This window comes from Crassostrea angulata, chromosome 3 (assembly GCF_025612915.1).
Source record: "Crassostrea angulata isolate pt1a10 chromosome 3, ASM2561291v2, whole genome shotgun sequence".
In the NCBI taxonomy this organism is placed as follows: domain Eukaryota; kingdom Metazoa; phylum Mollusca; class Bivalvia; order Ostreida; family Ostreidae; genus Magallana; species Magallana angulata.
Genome location: NC_069113.1, coordinates 32,493,802 through 32,513,812, shown reverse-complemented (window position 1 = coordinate 32,513,812; position 20,011 = coordinate 32,493,802). Strand labels below are relative to the sequence as shown.

At 33.2% G+C, this 20,011-nt stretch overlaps 1 protein-coding gene across 3 annotated transcripts in view; it reads left to right on the top strand.

Annotated features, from left to right (window-relative positions):
* The window catches only part of LOC128176571 (uncharacterized), a 64,458-nt gene extending 48,672 nt beyond the window's left edge, over nt 1-15,786 (top strand). For all 3 annotated transcript variants that reach the window (XM_052842988.1, XM_052842989.1, XM_052842990.1), the window contains 9 exons: nt 3,127-3,218; nt 3,413-3,467; nt 3,576-3,806; nt 6,719-6,793; nt 7,047-7,160; nt 9,922-10,131; nt 10,480-10,566; nt 14,531-14,631; nt 14,948-15,786. In XM_052842988.1, the coding sequence (XP_052698948.1) occupies nt 3,127-3,218; nt 3,413-3,467; nt 3,576-3,806; nt 6,719-6,793; nt 7,047-7,160; nt 9,922-10,131; nt 10,480-10,566; nt 14,531-14,631; nt 14,948-15,218 (1,236 nt within the window). In that variant the 3' untranslated portion in view covers nt 15,219-15,786. The remainder of the gene's footprint in view (nt 1-3,126; nt 3,219-3,412; nt 3,468-3,575; nt 3,807-6,718; nt 6,794-7,046; nt 7,161-9,921; nt 10,132-10,479; nt 10,567-14,530; nt 14,632-14,947) is intronic.
* Nucleotides 15,787-20,011: the final 4,225 nt, after the last annotated feature.

Below are 20,011 nucleotides of genomic sequence, written 5' to 3'. Positions count from 1 at the left end.
ATATCCAAGATATCTTCATTGTACAATTATCATTTTTCACTCATAAAAGTTCACAGGAACGAAAACAAATTTCTTACGGAGATTTATAATGGGAAATGTTTACATCTTTCGGAAGTACTCGGGATACCTCGCGCAATTTTTCAACGTTATTATCCGGGCTTATTAATGGCTAATGCAATGCCAAATCCCTGTAGACTTTCTATTTTTGAAACCTGGAGCTGTAGAGGGGGCGTTTCAAAACAGATAATCCGGACATTTTTCATAGTAGTGGATGAATGTAGTTTGAGCACAAAGGTATTTATGATTATCGAAATAACAAGCAAAAAGAGGATGAAGCAAAAACTCGGAACAGAGTATTGAGTGTGTTGGCCAAAGCTTGGAAATTGAGTCAAAAACTTGAACGTCGATGTACGTCTTGGCGCACCGAGTCGTCATTAATTTGTGTGTGCAAGCAGGAAAATCTCCGATTAAGACCAGAAGGTTCTTAGATATTGCTGGAGATGGCCCACACGTGTCTAGGACAATAGTTTACTAATTACATGAGAGGGCTGCTGTTATTAGCTCACTTGAACCGAAGGTTCAAGGTAGCTTTTCTGCTCACCTGTTGTCCGGCGTCCGTGCGTTTGTCCGTCTGTTAACTTTTCACATTTCACAAGAGGATTCCAATTGTTAAAATAAAGGACATAACCCTTTTTAAAGGGGAGATAATTGCGAAACAGCGAGAACACCGAAGCTTGCTTATAAGATGAATATTCTTAATGGTAAAAATCGTGACCCTCTGGCTAAAACTGGGGCCCTTCTTAGAGTTCAAAGTTTAACATTCAAAAAGTAGAAAAATGTTTTAAAATCTTCTCGAGAGAACAACTGCACCAGAAATGCGCATATTTACATATTAAAATGTTTAAAAAGCTTTTTCTCAAAAACCACTGCACCGAAAAAATCTAATATTTACATTGAAGCTTGTTTCTATAGTGGATGTTCTTAATTGTAAAAGTCGTGACACTCGGACGAAAACTGGAGCCTCAGGCGGGGCTCGAAGTTTTACATAGAAATACATTGGTAAAATATTTAAAAATCTTCTTCTCGAGAACCACTGCACCAGAAATGCTAATATATTTACACCAAAGCTTGTTTTTATAGTGAAGATTTGTACTAAAGCTTGTTTATATAGTGAATTTTTCTAATTGTAAAAATCGTGACACTCAGTCCAAAACTGGGGCCCCAGGCGGGGTTCAAATTTTATCATAGAAATACGTAGGGGAAAATGTTTAAAAATCATCTTCTCTAGAACAACTGCACCAGAAATGTCAATATTTATACCAAAGCTCGTATTTATATATTGAATATTCTTAATTGTAAAAATCGTGACCCTCAGACGAAAACTGGAGTCTCAGGCGGGGTTTTAAGTTTAACATAGAAATACTTTGGAAAAATGTTTAAAAATTTTCTTCTAAAGAACCACTGCACCATAAATGCCAATATTTTTTAAAGAAATTTTTTTACACAAAAGCTTGTTTAAATAGTGAAAAAATTGTGGCCTTAGGTGGCGTTCAAAGTTTCACATATATATATATATATATATATATATATATATATATATATATATATATATATATATATATAGAAAAAAAACAAGAACTTCAATGCTTCAATTTGTGAGATTACAATGCAAGCATCCTTAAATAATTACATTAATAAAGGAGTGACCACTGGACTAATGCTGGGGCCCCAAGAGGGGTTCAAAGTTTAACATAGAAGTATATATTATGGAAAATGTTTAAAAAGAATTTTTCGAGAGCTACAAAGCTACAGTTTGTGAGAATACTAGGCAAGCATCCTAAGATTGTGTAGATTCTAATTTGTTAAAGTAAACCAAAAACCACAGACCAATACTGGGGTCCCAGAAGGGAGTTCAAAGTTTAAAAAAGAAATGACATATGTTACGTAAGAGAATGTTACAATGAACTGTTGTTCAGGTGAGCGATGTGGCCCATGGGCCTCTTGTAGAGGACAAATGAACTTCCATACTGCCCGAATCTAGCACTTATGGATTTTGATTTACATTGTATTTCCTTATCTAATGTCCAAACTGGGTGACAGATATTTTCGAACCTAAATGATCTACGATATGCCACAAAATACATTCATGGAAATATGAAACGGTGTTCCGTAAATCGAATTCATGTTAAGTAAAAATCGCTGTATATTATGAAAAAATATAAAATCATCTGATTTTTGGCAGAAATATTTTCAGTTGATATTTATTTAAACATACGTCATTCTTCAAAGTACACAGTATTTTTACCGTAAATCACTGTGTCTGCGAACTTTTCTAACAAGCTCATACATGTATGTTATGTGCAAACTTGCTTCATCAATTACATCGCATTAAAAAAAATTCTCTGGGTTTGTATTAATCAAGAAATAAATTCGATGTTTACCCAAGTTATACGAATAAAGCTTGGATAGATGAAAAAAAAATCGTAAAATCATTTGTATTCGATGATAAAAAAAGATTGTGTTCGACAAAGTCTCTGGCAATATATTTTTAGTTGCGGAAACGAACTAAATAACATGTTAATATGGCTGTTAAATCTATTATTTATCTCCCTGACAAAGAGAGCATAATTATAAAGACTTAAAAGGGGCGATAAACATATATTTCAAACAAATAAACATCATTATGAATACAAATATAAGCAATGAATACTTATTATCGGATATCGTCGGTCCTATAACACACCAAGTCGTACAGACAAATAATCATACATGGTGTGATCTAGGAACGACGATATTCAAAATTAAGCTTTCATTGCTTAATTGATAGCATATGATATTTTTTTAAAAAGTTTCAAATGAAATGACTACTACTCTTTATTAATGAAATATAAAGAACACAAACGCTTAAGTAGCCCAGCAATCGCCACTGAAAAAAAATAGACGTTGGTAAATCCAAAAGTATTTACAAAATCAGTGTTTAAGTACCATTTTTTTTTTTTTAGAATTATGGTAAAATAACTTCATTATATTATTATTATCAATAATGTGAAAAAACAGCATGATACTCAAAATACCTTACTTCTTCTAAAATAACCAATTATGGATTAAAATGTTTTTCAATTGTAGATTATTTGCCTAATTTTTTCCATGTATTACCTTCTGCGTTTTAAAAAACAAGAACAACGTGAGATAAAACTATGGATAGCAGAACTTTTAAAGTAAGTTGAACCAATAATAATACCAGATTACACGTCACGTGTATGACCGTTTGAGATATAAAAATTATTTTTATCTCTTCATACCAGTTGAATGCTGCTTTACTACAAAAAAATTTTGTTTATTCTAAACCTGCAAACATATATAGCTAATATATATTGTTTTTGATAATCTTAATATTGATTCATAATTTTAGAAAATTTTGTTCAAGAAGACATTTGTGCGGATTGGCGTGTGGAATTTTAAAGTTGGTTGGTGCATGCATTATCTACTTTTCGATCTATTTTGATGTTTGGATTGTTTTTTCAATGTAACAAATGTTTAAGAATATGTATTATGTTTTGCAATACGTTTTGTAGATGTTGTCTTTGGCATTTTTGGCTGAAATCATTGCTCTCCGATATGATGAGATATTTGCCAACAAACAGATCTATTTTCTTCTTGCAAGAGTATCCATGGCTGGGAACTCGTTTACCATGAACCTAGTTATTTTCAGATGGTTGATGATTACATCCATGTGTCTTCTTCTCCTTGACTCTATCTATTCATTTCTAACGATTTACAAAGAATCAAAGATTTTGCATGCCTTCGTGAGTACAGATCAAATATCTTTTGTTGAAGTCTTTCTTGATTACATATTTATTTAAAGCGATTCATATTTTTTCTATGTCCGCTAAATTTAGCTTTTTAGTTCATCTTACTTGAATGTTCAATTAGGCTTTTCTGATCACTTGTCGCTGTCTTTTGTTTCTACGTGTATGTTCGTGTATCAATCTTTTTACACTTTGGAGTTAACGAGGCCGGGTCTAATTAGTTCTGCCCTAGATTTTTTAATGAAATTTTTTACCTGAATTTCTTCTTATATAATTATTATTTTAAGATTAAAAAATAAGACATTTACCACACCGTTTGTTTAGGGGGTCATCTCAAAGTTTGTTAATCTTTAACATAGGACCCTATGGGATTTCGCTTGAAATGTATCAATTTTGCACATGTTTTTAAACTTCTGCCCTAGGGATTTCTTTTTCTGTTCTACATATCAAAGTTATTGCTAAAAGGCATCAAATGGTCAAATAAAAAAAACCTTTTACCTCCTGGTTTGTTCCAGGGGTCTTATCAAAGTTGATTTTAGTATGCCCAATTTCCCAGATTTGTCAGATAATGGCTATTTTTTTATTTGAGAAAGGCGGAAAGGGTGATCTTTATAGTATTATTAAAGCACTCAGACATATATAAGTAATAGAAAAAAATATAACATCACATATTAAGGGTCATTAATATAAAATACATGGTTACTGTCTTGAAATATATGAATTAAGCTATATTTAGGCGGGTTAAGAAAACGTGACAGAGGGTTTGGCCTGCTGAACCCACCTCACGCTTTCGACTCGAGCCCAAATATAGCTTATACTTCGAAACAGTTATGTTTCTTCCACAATATAACATTTATTGTACGCATTAAACGAGCCATTTTCAACAAATTTCGCTGAATATTTGCAGTTGAAACTATCACGCCATGGCGTCAACCAAGCAAAAAGATGACGTCACAATACAATGAAACGCTGCGCGAAAGCGTGCGTACTCGTTCTGTACTCGGCCTCGTTAAATTAGAACAACTGAGAAAGTTCAACCTTTAAGTCACATACCGTTTGGATCAGATATAAATAACAATCGGGGGAATGTATGCAATTTAAAATAAAATGTGCCCAAAAAAAAATAGCCCGAAGAAAATATAAGAAATTGTTATCTTATGTTGAATTGAAGAAATTAATAAGATTAATCTTTAATTGTACCCATACCATAACCCCTCGAGTCAGATATGGATGCCAATTGGTTATTGAAAAGAATTTTTTAAAACTAAATTATTTTGAAAATGTTTCATAGAAGAAAATTATGGTTTTAATTATGATCTCTTAATATTATTGAGACTGCAATGTGTAAAACACTGTACGAGCTATTCGTATACGAGATTGATTTGAAATAATGCAAAATATGACCTGCACAATAAGTTATTAAAATTCAACACAAATATAACGGTTGACTATGGGAATAGAATATTTGAATTATTTAGGAAGAAGTAAATGAATGATTTTTTTAAAAAGTTGTTATAATTATGTTTTAAAAAATGACATGCCCTATCCCGTTTGATATGTTTGATAAACATACAGCAAAAACCTCTGTAATCATCCAGAGTCATTCTTCATTCTTAACAAGCACCTTGGATTATACAAACTGTGGACTTAGGAGCAAATATGGAGCCAAAGAAAATGCAGAATATTCATTTGTATTTTCTGGTTCAAGCATCATATTGATGTAGATATGCATTAGCATTTTGATAATGATCCAATGATCAATGTAGGGTCGCTTTTCGAATTAGAAAAATTAAGGAAAGCGTCCAATTTTTTCCCTCAAAACTTATCTATACTACTATATCAAAATAATAGACTCGAATTTTTTTAGCTTTAATACCGATAAATCGGAAGAGTACTGTCTTTTGTTGTATATATTTTAAACATCATTGGTACTTGAAGAATACCAATTTGTTTTTACTTTTTTCTCAATCAAGCTTCGTTAATTAATAATCAACGAAAATTCCTCAAAAAATTCTGGAGATCATCTGAATTTTTTGGATTTTACAATCTCGCGCATGCGCATTACATTCACATGTATCCACAACATCACATTTGCATGGATAAACTTGGAAACCATAAAACAAATGCGCGTTAATTTTCATTGGAATTTTTGTCTGTTCATCAAAGAAATTACGGGAGATAACTCTAACACAGTGCATTTACTATAAAAAAAATCCCGAGAGTTTCGAATGTCAACATGGGGTGTAAAAAACGTTGTTGAAATATGTTGAATTCTGCAATTATAGAATTAAACTTTTCGAAGAAAGGTATTTACAGCTTCAAAATGGTTTGTTGTGAACAATTTGACTGTTATTTTCAATGCAACTTTATTAATTTTCTCCAGAGACATAAATAAAATGTTATCTATGTCTCTGTTTTCTCCAAAATCGTTTTGGAGCGATTCTGCAATTTTCTGCTACATTACGGGTATATGGGAGGCATTTTAACTGTGGTTTTGGCCTTTCCCGAGACACAGTTAGATTATTCCAACTCAGCAGAGTGTAGTGAAATTAATACCATTATTGTAGACTTGAAATTTGGTTATGCAAATGTCAACAATATACAGTGTTTCGATGTATCTATTTTGTAAAAGTCAAAGTCTAGTAAGAACAATGTTTATATAGATGGATTCCTGTATGTCATCATGGATTCATATAGCTTCGATGAGAATATCTACTTAAGTGTTAAAAAGTAAAGAAAGTAATGAAATGTAAAATAATAGACTTGTTGGGCCCTCGGTTGAGTTAAAGTGACCATAAACCCCTTCCTCCATGATTCTTTTTATGAAGCAAGATTTATTGTGAATCCCATTCAAATACAAATTTAAATCAATTACATACATTTGAATACACAATTATGTTTTTATACAGAACATTGTTTTCTGTGTCCTTGGAATTTCTTTCGTCCTTGCTAACCTAGGATTCTGGATAGCAGTTGATGTTGAGGTATGTGTAGAGAGATAATCAGTAGCGGAAATAAATAATTTGCGTGTGGTTAATCTCGTTATATGATTACAAATGTAGAAGTAATGTTGATAAGTTAATTAGAGTAATCTAGTCATCAATGAAGCTTTGCATTTGATCATTTCAATACTTTAACAGTTTTACCATACAATTATATCATATTGTTTTACTATATTTGTCCTGTTTTGTTTTATAACTGATTATACGTGTTCTTTTGTAAAAAACTTTTTTTTAGAATTTTCCGAGTGAGTTAATGTCACAATTTTCAGCCATATACCATTTTAACTCCCTGCTATACGAAGGTTACCAAATGAACGAAAACGGTGCCTGGAACAATTTGTTTGTTAAGGTAACATTTCAACATTGTAATACTTACAAGTTTAGCTTTTTAAAAAAGCTTACCGTCTTTAGAGCAAACTCTTATTAAAGTTATCAAAGAAAATTCAATTCTTTTTTATATAGATGTCGCCTTCCTCTTCGTGTAGAACTTTATTATATGTGCCGTAAACGCGCGTGCTTGAAATTGAGAAATGCATATCACGTGTCTGTTAGTTGAAATAGACCATAGTATGTAAAATAGATCTTAGAAAGGGTCGTATTATTTTTGTTTAAATCAAATTTAGAATCATAGCTTTCAGCACCTTGTTTTACTGATATTAGTTTTACCGCCTCTAATATACAAACTTGTATAATAAATATTAAAGAATATTGCTTTATACAAGTTGTAATGGAAAAATTAAAACCTGAATTTCATTAATGGCAATTTTAACTGGTTTTTCGTTTTCCCACTTTTTAAGATTTGAAATCTACGAAATTTGGTAAGTCGTACGTAAAAAAGATCATCAGAAAATTATCTCCCTTGCGCCGAACAGTATTTTAACCAATGAAATAAATGTAGATATTCATATCATGTATTTTCTACCAATTACAAAGAAGAGGAAGTGCCCAACCCGGAGACTGTAAATTATTTCAACTCTTTATACCGTCTTCCAAGGAAGACGGCAATTATAAGCTCTTTTATGATTTTCGGACCATCCGTATGTTTCAAGGCGACCAGCAAGCAATCGGTGTGTCTGTCCCTATGGCTGTACAGATTTCATACGGGGGCACGTTTGGCTTCTTTTGAAGAATTTAAACCTAAGTTTATTTCATGTTCATTTATTCCTTTTTTAAAAATTATTCGATTTATATAAAGGTGATGAAAATGGATTCAAATATTTAAGACCTAACTAAGCCCTTTCACGTATGTTTAGCACTTAGCATAAAAGTGTATATTTTTAAATTGCTTTTACTATAGGAAGACATAAGTGTAGGATTGGATTGTTAAAATTATTTTATCATAGATGTACCTTTTTAAGACAGAAAAAAATTACTTGTCAAAGTAAGCATTTTTATTATCAGTTAAACAACGAATGAAAATTGTATATTTTCAGACATTTTTTTACGTCAGATATGTAGGACTCCAAAGTGTAATGGCACTCTAAAGTCCGATGGTCACGCCAAAGTCCTAGCTGCAGGTCTGTAGCTCCCGGTCTGAAAAAAATCGGATGGACGACCAGGGAGCTACAGTGCCTCCCATAGTAAAAATCTGCAAAAAAATGCGCTAGTTTTGGACTGATTATAATCTTATTCAGGAACACATTCTGTAACGTGCGAGTACCCATTATTGCTGAGTACCCATTATTGCCGATTGTTATAAAAACAGCAAGATTTCCGCTATCTATTCGTAGTTTCCAGATACAAACAAAAATGATTAAATTGAATTGCGTTTATGCTATAATTTTTTATGTTATATTCTTACATTTTTCCTTAAATTAATAGATTCTTTTAAAAGTTTGACCTTTTACCGATTAATTACTGGAAAATAAAGAAAAGATATGAGCGGCAATAATGGGTACTCGAACTTCCGGTAAATCGAAGGTCATGGACAGGGTTTAATTTTAGCCAGAAGTAAGTCGATATTGATGAAAATAAAATAAAAAGTATTCCTTAAATTAAATAAATGATTGATGCAGAGATTTACCTAGAAATTTTTACATGACAGCTTACATGAAGAGAGTAAAAGAGAAAAATTGTGTATTTTTCGGCAATAATGGGTACTCGCACGTTACTTTGATTTGTATAATTTTTCTCTTTGCTTTGGGCTTAAAGTAACGTGCGAGTACCCATTATTGCCGAAAAATACACGTATTTGGTCCAAAAATATCCTCATGTCTAAGAAAGATTGTGAGGCAAGTAAAGTGACGATGTAAGTAGTAAATTGCCTGAAGAATATAATGGTACTAATTGTTTTCGCAGAGTCTGTGTGAAAAAAGGGTTTATAGGTCCAAAACTAGCGCATTTTTTGTGCTTATAAGTGCATATTTTCAAGTGTCCTAGTAAATGCATCTTAGATTTGATCACCATCGACTTATTTGAAGCACGTTTTAAAATTATCACAGGTATTTGCATTTTTCGTTTTTGAAGTCCTTTACCATAAACACGTTTCCGTTATAATATTAAGACGTTTGTTCTCGTTTTTAATTAAACAGTTTTGACACCTCGCTTAAAACGAAGAAAAAAAAACTGTATCGGACTGGGATCTTTAGTCGCCCAAATTTTCCCTCCCTTTGTCAAAAACGCTGAATCGGTCGTCCGATCAGCTTGTCGCTCCCATTTCGCTGATTTTTGATTTTGCTAGTGTAGTTGCTAAGTAGTACCCATGACGTCGTCATGACCTGAGGTCACAAACGTTGTTATTTCGTCACCATCGAACTTTGGCGTCTGTATCGGCAACATATATATACCATCACACTTTTGCGCAGACCATCGGACTTTGGAGTCTTACAAAATATACTTCTACATATAGAATAATTTTCTATATTGTTGCTCTGCTTTGAATTTGTACTTGGTTAAATGGATTTTTGAGATGGTAGACAGTTTGTTATTGTCATTTTTTTTTCATATAGATAGTGTAAATAATCAAATTATGTGATAAAAAATCTTTTATCAGCTCTTTTGAAAATACTTTACATATTTCTATTCATTGTTATTGTGAATTGTCGATTTGTGGTGCTTAAATTGACTTGCATCGTAATATTATCCTTTTTATGTTTTCATCTTTTTTTCAGCTAAAATGTTGTGGATATAATTACGGTAACGCATCTGATTTTCCACGTCCCATTAATTTGCAAGTCGGAACCTCAGTAATAAATTCTTATTACTTAATGTATGATATGACCCCCTTGTTTTGTTGTTACTCCAATCCGTTGACACAGACATACAACTCAGACTACAGCACATGTACTTCTCCCGGAGGGAGTGGTTATCGTTATACAGAGGTAACACTCAATGAACTTGTAACCAATAAAAGATAACGTTTTCTAATTTATTTTTTTAATGATAGAATTGGCAAATTTTACAAAAATAAAATGTTACATTTTATTGGAAATTTGAAATACATGTATTAATTGATATATCTGTGACAAAAAGAATTGAAAATGATACAAATTGTTTAAACGAGAATACTAATTAGAAACACTTTGAAACTATTTATTTCATAAAAACATGAATGTATACATTGCATACTAAATTATTATTTACAGAATTTTATAAATGCAATAGCGTGGCACCCAAAAAATCACAGCAATATAAAAAATATTTATGCTTATTTGGTGTATTTATTTCAGCCATGTTTTCAGAAACTGTCGGAAAGACTTAAAGAAAGGTACAGCATTGCCTTTTACGTCATGACTTCACTGGCTTGTTTACTTGAGGTAATAGATTGCATGTAACACGGCATACAAATGTTATACGCAATATATAGATATACGAGAAGTAAAAAAAGCATAGAAATTCGTAATGAGTGTATTTGAGTCAAATCTATATACTACTATATTAAAATAATAGACTCGAATTTTTGGTCTTTAATACCGAGAAATCGGAAAAATACTGTCTTTTGTTTTTATATATTTTAAACTTCATTGATACTTGAAGATTATCCATTTGTTTTTATTTTTTCTCAGTTGAGCTACGCTAATTAATAATCAACGATAATTCCTCAAAAAATCCCGGAAATCACCTGGATTTTTTTTAATTTTACAATTTTGCGCTTGCGCAATACATTCACGCTAACGGGATCTTCAGTTTATGTTTCCACAATAACACATCTTCCTAAATGTCCGATATGCAATGTTAACCCGTGCACGCACGAGTCAAAGTCTAGTTTATTTTAAAGGTAATGTCCAAAACAAATATACAAATATGTATTAATTTAAATTCTCCCCCATGTGTTATCATGGAAACTGCAATAACTGTTGATAGCTAATAAAAAAAACCTGGGCAGAGTCAAGATTAATGATGTATATCCTCAAATCTATTACCTACGAATCAAAGATCATCGAAAAGTCCAGATCCCGTAACTGCTCAAACGCACATGTACTAGCCCATATTTCACGATGTTTCGATGATAAAAAAAATCTAGAACTCAGAGTCGGGCTAGTAAAAAAAAAGGCCAAACAAGCACGCACTTCGTGTCTAAATGTATACATGTATGTACAAAAATTGAAGATTTACTAATTATGAGTGTTTACCCAGACTTGCAAACACTATATTTATAATCAATCAACCATAAAAACATGAAAATATAGGCTCTTTAATATTTAGAGTACTCATTTGTGCGGACTTGGTAAAATATTTTAGATACAAGAATTTGTTAACAATGGACCTATCAGATTAGGGGTCGAATTTTTACATAGGAATAGAGAAAAAATCTTGAAATATCTTTTGAAAAACTATTTGGCTAGAGAAGCTAAAACATGTGTGGAAGTATCCCCAGGTAGTGTAGTTTCAGGTATGCTCAAATTATGATCCCTGGGGGGTAGGATAGGGCCACAGTGGAGAGCCGAATTAACAGAAAAAAAATCTGAGAAAATCTTTTTTCAAAAACAATAGGCCAAGAATGTTCTAACATTTGTTGGAGCATCCCAAGGTAGTGGTACCTCAGATTAGATCAAAACATGACAGGGTGGGCCACAATGGGGGGGGGGGTCGAATTTTTACATAGGAATATACAATGTAAAGAGAAAAATATTTCAAAATCCATTTTTAAAAAACAACGTGATACGACTATAAAATCATCCCGTAACAAAAGGTGCTTTATGTATAACATAAGAATATCTGGAGAATCAAAAACCATTTTATACAAGCATATGTATTACAAGTACTAATATTTGGTTTTGACCTGTTGCTATCTGTTTTTGTCCGTCGTCGTTTGTCGTTCTTTGGTCGTAAAGTTTTCAACTTTTCATTCATTTCCGGAAATACTGAACCAATTTCAACTAAATTTGGCATGTATGTGTGAAGTGAAGTAGTAAAAATTGTGAAATTTATGTCCCCTGGGGTTGGGGCTAAAACCATCAAAATTGATGCAATCTTTAAAAAATCCTCTTTACTTCTGGACATCAAGCAGTTAAACTGCTGGCATGATTGAAATAAGCATAGGGCTCTCTACCAGAATTTTGAAATTCATGGCCCCAAACTCAGGGGTGCTAGAATCAAAATAGGGCTTTTATCATACATAGAGAAAATGCATTTATTCTTTTAAAAATATTCTCCTGGGCTCCTGGGTTTATAACCTACGATCTAAGTACATAGTTATGATGAGGAAGAATGCTTGTTTTAAAATTGTGAAATTCATGGCCCCTGGGTCAGAGGTTCTAGTGTAAGGGCAGAGCTCTTTTGATAATACATGTAAAGTAAAAACGCATTAATTGTTCAAAACCTTCTCCACGGCTCCTGAGTATTCCGCCCAAGAACAAAAGTACATAGTTTTGATAAGAAGGAATGCATCTTCCAAAATTGTTAACTTTATGGCCCCTGGGTCAGGGATTCTTGTGATAGGGTGGGACTCTAATGATTAAATAAAGAAAATGCATTAATGTTTCAAAAATCGTTTCCTCTGCTCCTGGGTATTAAGCAGATGAAGTAAGTACATAGCAAAGTAATGATGAGGAAGAATGCTTTTTCCACAGTTATGAATTTTATGAAAATCTTCTCTACTCCTGGATATTATTCTGATAAATTAAGTACATAGTTAATATGAGGAAGAATACTTCTTCACAAATATAAATTTCATGGCCCCGGTATCATGGGTTCTAGGACAGGGCTCTACTGATTAAAGAGATTTTTATTTTGCACATCAATTGTACATCTATCAGAAATACATTGTATACAAAACCCTGTCCAGGGCATACTTGTATCTTAAAAAGGCTGGGGTTAGTCAAACCTAACCACACTTCACAGATAAACAGATAAATCCACTGCAAAATAAAGCTACAAAAACGGTTTCAGTGGACCTGTAATCATATTGCACATGAATGTACATTGCAAAAGCCCCACTGCAGTTACTCGGATGACCGATAAGGCCTGTAGGCCTCTTGGTTTTTTTTCTTTTGTTGTTGTTGTTTTTGGGGGTGGGGGTGGGGGGGGGTTGGTAATATGACTTCATCGAGGCCAATAGTTATAATTTTTTGTAGTGAAGCATTTCTATAGTAAGAGGAATCTAAATTGTAAAATACATGGCTCTACTTTCCACTGGGCGACATAGGCGGGGCCAAATATGCAAAAAAAAAAGTCCAATATGAAAAAGTTTCTTCTCTACTCCCACACATGCAGATATATAAAACTTAATGCATGGTTATGGCGTCCATGAAGCTTTCTTTCAAAATTGTAAAATTCATGGTCCCAGAATCAGGGGTTCAGGCCCTATAGCTTAGGGTCAATATGGCTTTGTAGTGAAAAACGTATTAAATTTTAATTCGTGGTCCCTGGGTCAGGGGTTAAGCCCCTAGGGTGGAGCAAATATGGCCATACATTGATTTAATATTTTATCTGTATTATCACATTCGTGGGAGATAAAGTCATGCATTGTTATTATGTTCTTATTGTCCTGATGTTAAAGTATGAAATTTGCTGTCCAGGTCGTGGGACAGAAGGCTTTTTATCGGGTATAGGGGAATGATAAATATGATTGATTGACTATGATTATGATTGATCAATATGTTAAATATGTATCTTAACTTTAGGTACCGTAATTGCTGTTAGTCGTCCATTACAATTTTAACTTCATCTTGAAAACGATATGGCAAATTGTCACTCAGACATATTGAATTAAATGTCTCCGATTTGAGGAAATCTATTCTAATATCTTAAATTGTGCATTGTATACTTGCAGAAAGAAAGCTGTATGCATTTTGTATGCATAATAAATGAAACGGTGAATATTATTAAATTTTGGTTATTAAAGGCCTGCAGGTCTTTTATCAAAAAAAAGTTTACAATGTTTGGCCCCTGGAGCTAAGAAATAGATAATTCGAGATTCCTCTGATTCTTCTCCCCCACCCCCTTTACATTTTTTATGAATTAATGATTTTCAAACATCAAAAAATAAAAAGTGGTGTAACAGTCAGAGGAGTCTCAGGTTAGGGTTTAGACTTCAATATGAAGCTTAAAATGCAAACATGAGACTATGACATCTCAAACTTAGGGCTATGGTACTCAGGTGACCGTTTAGGCATGTGGGCCTCTTGTTGTGAAAAACAATGTTACTGATTGTCAAGCATTGTCATATCTATTTTACCTATATATATATATATATATATATATATATATATATATATATATATATATATATATATATTGTTTACCAAAGTTGACGATAGTTCATATTTTGCTTTTCAGATTTTTACTATTATCATTCTAAGTAAATTGATAAAGAGTGATTTGCCCCTAAAAGAAGATCCAATTTTGCTGAAAATGAGAGTCCATCCAACAACTAGGGGGTATCAATCGCTATATTACGTAAACTGTCTTTAAGAGATACGTTTTCAGCATTACGCCGTAAATTATGTAACGTATTTGAAAAAAAAAAGAATATTAATTCGATTTATTACTTATCTCCTGGTTAACAGCATTATATCTTATGTATACATGTATTTTTAAAACTTGGTACTCATTCCAAACATTGTTGAAATTTGCAAGACCCTGAAAATGAAAAATAAATCGAAAAACTTTTAAGATTGGTCTTCGTGAGGGAAAAACACTATGTAAACAATATTCAAGTTTTTCTTTCGTGAGATGTACCTTCACTGTTTGTAGAAAATTAAAGAACACCTCAGAAGAACAGAGAAATAAGAATTATGATATGTCTACATTGGAGGAAAAAGAAAGAAATGAACTCTCTCAAATTTCTACAACAGAAGACATGAATGGCACTGTTTTGGAGGAAAATCAGGATGAAAAATCTGAGAAAATAGAGAAGAAAAAAAGAAGACGAGGGGGTAAAGTGAAGCCAATATCCGATATACCCAATCCCGTCCAAAGGCCGTTGTCAAAGCTGCCTCCACTGCAGATGCAGCGTAAACCATAGTATTGGACCTGTGTCTATTTAGAGATTCGGTTTGTTTTAAATGGTATTGTTTGTATCACATCGAAAATATATTGTTAATGCATCACCCGAAAGTACTGTTGGACATATTTAAAAAAACCACGTGACCTATGTGTTTTAAAGCATGGATCAAACTCTGAATGTGGACTTTGAGATTTTTGACACACATGCACTTGATAAAGCGACATTCGATTGATACCCACAACGTATTTTACAATAAACGTTTGATTTTATATTTTTTCCTTTAAATTGTTTTTGATTAACATATTTTCAAGTTCTTGTTTGCATTTCTTTGAATGGGTGTCAATGATTTGATTGATTAGTATTTTATCACAACTTATTTTTAAAATATTCAATTGGTTTGTAGATGTTTGGTGTTTTTTTATCTTTTTAATTTAAGAATTGACATAATGTACCTTGCATGTGTGAAAAATTAACAGATGTTTTGTTTTTACCATAAAACTATGTCATATCATTGTCTGTTACCCTAAATATGAAAAAGTTTTCATGACGTAAAGTATTTAATAAAATGTTTTACTCACAATGAAACACGAACATGTATTTATTGTGAATAAAAAATGATTTTCTGTTATTGTCCTTAAAGTTTCCTTGTCAATTTCCTTGCCTAAGAAATTATCACTATGAATTGTGATATTTTTTGCCATAATATATCATTTAGTTTGAAAAATCCTCATAAATTTTAGGTTTGTTTATTTGTTTATTTCCCAAATCTACATACAAAGCACTTCTTTTAAACGAGATTACGATATTCTAAAATTGGTAATTAAACTACCTTCCAGTGCATTTAAAAAAATTTATTCTTTTACAGTTTATAAAAAAAACGAACAAATTATTATGCAAGTCCTTGTAAAATTAAAATACACTTAATTTGTATAGAAATTGAACATAGGTGCATTTTCAGTATGCACTAACTGAATATGGATTTCTGCTAACTGTCAGCTTTGAACAATGTCCCGGATAATCATGCTACATGTAGTGCTAAAGATTGCATTTTTGCACCTGCTTGGATGCAGGGCCGCGTTTTACAACGGAACTTATGACTTAAACATCACCTATATGTTATCAAAATGTACAGAAGGAAATGATCCTCTAAAAATTGTATCCAAGGAAGATCAGTCAAAGAGACTGAAAAAGTTTTAAAATGGTGAACAGTTCTTTTGTAAAACACACCCCAGTTTTGTAAAAATCCATAATATATAGTGTACCTAATGATAGACCATTGTCAATAGATATAACAACGTTTGTTTCTAATGTTTTCCACATGGCAGGTGAACTATTTACCTTTAAAAATGAATATCCCATGGGAAAATAATAATTCCCATTCAGGAAAAAAAATTCCTACAGGGTATTTTGAAAATCCTGTAGGATTTCTTTCAATGAGATCCTACAGGAATCATATTTCATATAGGATAAAAGTTAATTCAAACAGGGGGTTTTCCTATGGGAAGTTTTCTTACCGTTTTTTTTCTGAAATCCTATAGATATGAGATTTGTTCAAATTCTTTTGGAAATATTAATTCCTATAGGAAGTTCTTTTATTCTGTTAGGAAATTCTAATGATCCTTGATAAAAATTGTTATTCTCTTGAAGAAAGTTTTAAAGGTAAATATTACACATGACAAGTGAGATACATAATGTACATCAACATCAAATGTGGTCATAAACTTTCTAAGTCATAGTCCATCATATATGACATGATTAAATTTTTCAAAACACCTTAGATGGATGGAAAAATGCCACCTTGGTACTATTCTTTGGCACTCTTATGTATAACTGTTGCTCTAAATGTACCGCCCCGCACTTTCTATTGGTTCAGATCGTCATTAGATGGTCTTTCGACCCTGCACCATTACTTCCTCAGCAGTGGTGGCCAATCCACTGTAATCGATGGACCACGACTTCCAGAACAGATCTTCTCCATAGTGTCATATCCAGGATGATTCTTTGCGATATCTCTACTCTTGTAAGGAGCTTCCACACTGATTGCAACTGCAGCCCTCTTTGTAGCCGACCTCAACAGGAAACAGCTAAATTAGCACAATCCTCTATCCTTCAGTCTACCATCAGGCCTGTGTATTTGAAGCTTTTTCTTTCATTTGCCTTCTCACAATGTTCTTCCCATAACATGGTCAGCTCTACTGAGAACACAGTTATTTACTGATGGGACACAAACACTGTGCCTGTGGTGTGTCCATGTTGTTAGATTAGTTTCTACGATGTTTGCTAGCGAAAACTAACTTATTATCCAGGTCCACTCAGAACTACCAGTCATGTATTACGGGGCGCTCTCTCCCGTACAGGACTAACACTGGGCCAACCGTGAGCTTATTCTCTTGTTGTTGGACCCAGCCTCATATAACCTCCAACAAGCCAACACGCGTTTTAGTTCTCAGACTTTAATATAGATTTTACACGAAATATACTTTTACGTGAGTTTGGTATGCATCAGCACCAAAGGTCTGATTCCAACTGACTATAATTTACAATTCAGAATAATATATAATGAACAATGGAACATCACAATGAAGGATTAACATAAGAAGTACAGATGTAAGTAAATCAATTATCAAACAGCTATTGAGTGACTCGGGACATTTTAGCAGCATGTACATAAAAGGATTAATAAGATGAAAGAAGCTTAAGTGTCAATAAACATAAACAGAAGTCAATTAAAAGATTAGCTGTCCATCACTGATTGTGCCTCAGGTGGGATTAATGCTGCGCGGAATTTATAACGTTTATAAAACAGTTGTCGAAATAGATGAAAAGTTTTTGTAACAATTAACACAAAGTCCGAAAAGTTAATTTACACAATAATTAAAAATAGTCCGAAAGATTGAATTTCACACCGTGACACATGCCCTCTGGTCTCTATCTAGCACTGACGTCCGTCTTGTCGCCCTTACGTGACCAGCTGTTGCTTCACATCGTCTCACAAACTGACGGCTTTCCTTCACATTTGTTAGTCGTCTCCTTTTCCTCTCCGCTTCCAACACATCAGCCAACTCCCGCAGGACTTTGTCATGTCGCCCTATATATCTCCCCTGAGTCGACGTCAGAGCTACTTGGCATCCTAATAAAATCACACCATTGTCCCTTTCTTTCCGCACAGCTTACAGTTTTGGTCTTCGCTTAATTAGTCTCCTCTGTTGCAAGTGTTAAAGAATATGAAAGTATGTCATACATGTATATATACTGACTTTGATATGAATGAAACTATAAACTGGTCCGCAGATTTGTCTCAGTTAATTCCCGCATCTTCAAGTCTCACTTCATCCAGCCCCCCCCCCCCCCCCCCCCCCCCCCCCCGTGTTTCATTTTTTTGTGTCGTACGTTGCTCTAGTCTTGTTGAACCGGAACCATGACCAATACAGGGCCCCCAAGAAGGGTTCAAAGTTAAACAAAGAAATATATAGGGAACGTATTTCTTTTCAAGAACTAAAAGAATGCCAAAAGTGCTATATACTGTTATGCAATCATCCTCAGATAGTGTAGATTGTCAGATGTAAAAATTGTGACCTCCGGACCAATATTGGGCCCCAAGAAGGGTTCAAAGTTTAAAAAAGCAATACATAAGGAAAATGTTTTAAAATCTTTTTTCAAGAACAGCAACGTACCCCACAATTTGTGATATTACATTGGAGACACCTCAGATTGTGTGGATTCTAAATTGGTAAAACCGTGATCCCTGGACCAGTATTGGGGTCTTAAAAGGGTTTTAAAGTTTAACATAGTTCTAGCAACACGAAGGGAAAATGTTTAAAAAATATTCTTCTCAATGACTACAATGTTAGAGAACTCTAAAATTTGTAAGACTACTAGGCCCTATTTAAGCACCCTCAAATAATTATCACAGTGCAATATTGACTGTTCTATAATTATCTTTATTTCGGACTTTACTTTTCAAATACAACATTTATTTTGTCATATATTCTTAGAATTTAATGTTTACAAAGTGAATTAGCCATTGACACTCGGCAGACTCTTTATTTAATTGTTATTACAAATCAGACAGATGTTTCTCCCAAGAACTGCTAATCTCTTGAAACAACATTGCGTATTATATGCCTTTCATGTCTTGGCCATCAAAGACTCATTGAGGTAATCTAATTACCTAATACCTGTGAATCTTTCACTCAATTCATTTGATGTCATCAAATTGTCACTTTTACTCATTGTTTAGATTCTTATATATACTGAATGGTATTTGTCAATCTTCAGTTCGGAGGCCTGACGCATTACCGGCCACTTCCGTCTGTGTCGCTTATTTGTTTGTTATTGTTCATCTTTTAAATTCGATCGATAATAAATACGGAATCCTTCATCACTTGGTTTTACTTCTCTGGAATTGCATATTGGTGGACCCTTGGGAATACGGCATACATAACCTTCGTTTTTAACTTACGGCCCACAGCGCGCCTCAACCTTATAACATGTTCCATTCCCTCACCCGGTTGGTACTGCACACGACCGATGCAGATCCAGAAGAATACCATAGCACCGTAAAATCTACGCGGTCACATAATGTTCAAACTGTGACCCATGTCAATACAGGGGCTCCGAGAGGGGTTTAACATTCTATAAATGTTAAAGAAAAATGAAATTAAGAACTACAATGTGACAATTTGTGAGATTACTTTACATGCATGCTAAAATAGTGTTAATTGTAAATTGTACAAACCTCAAACCTTAGGTTATATAATTAATAATGGGACCCAAAGAGTGGTTTAAAGTTCAACATTCAAATTAAAGGG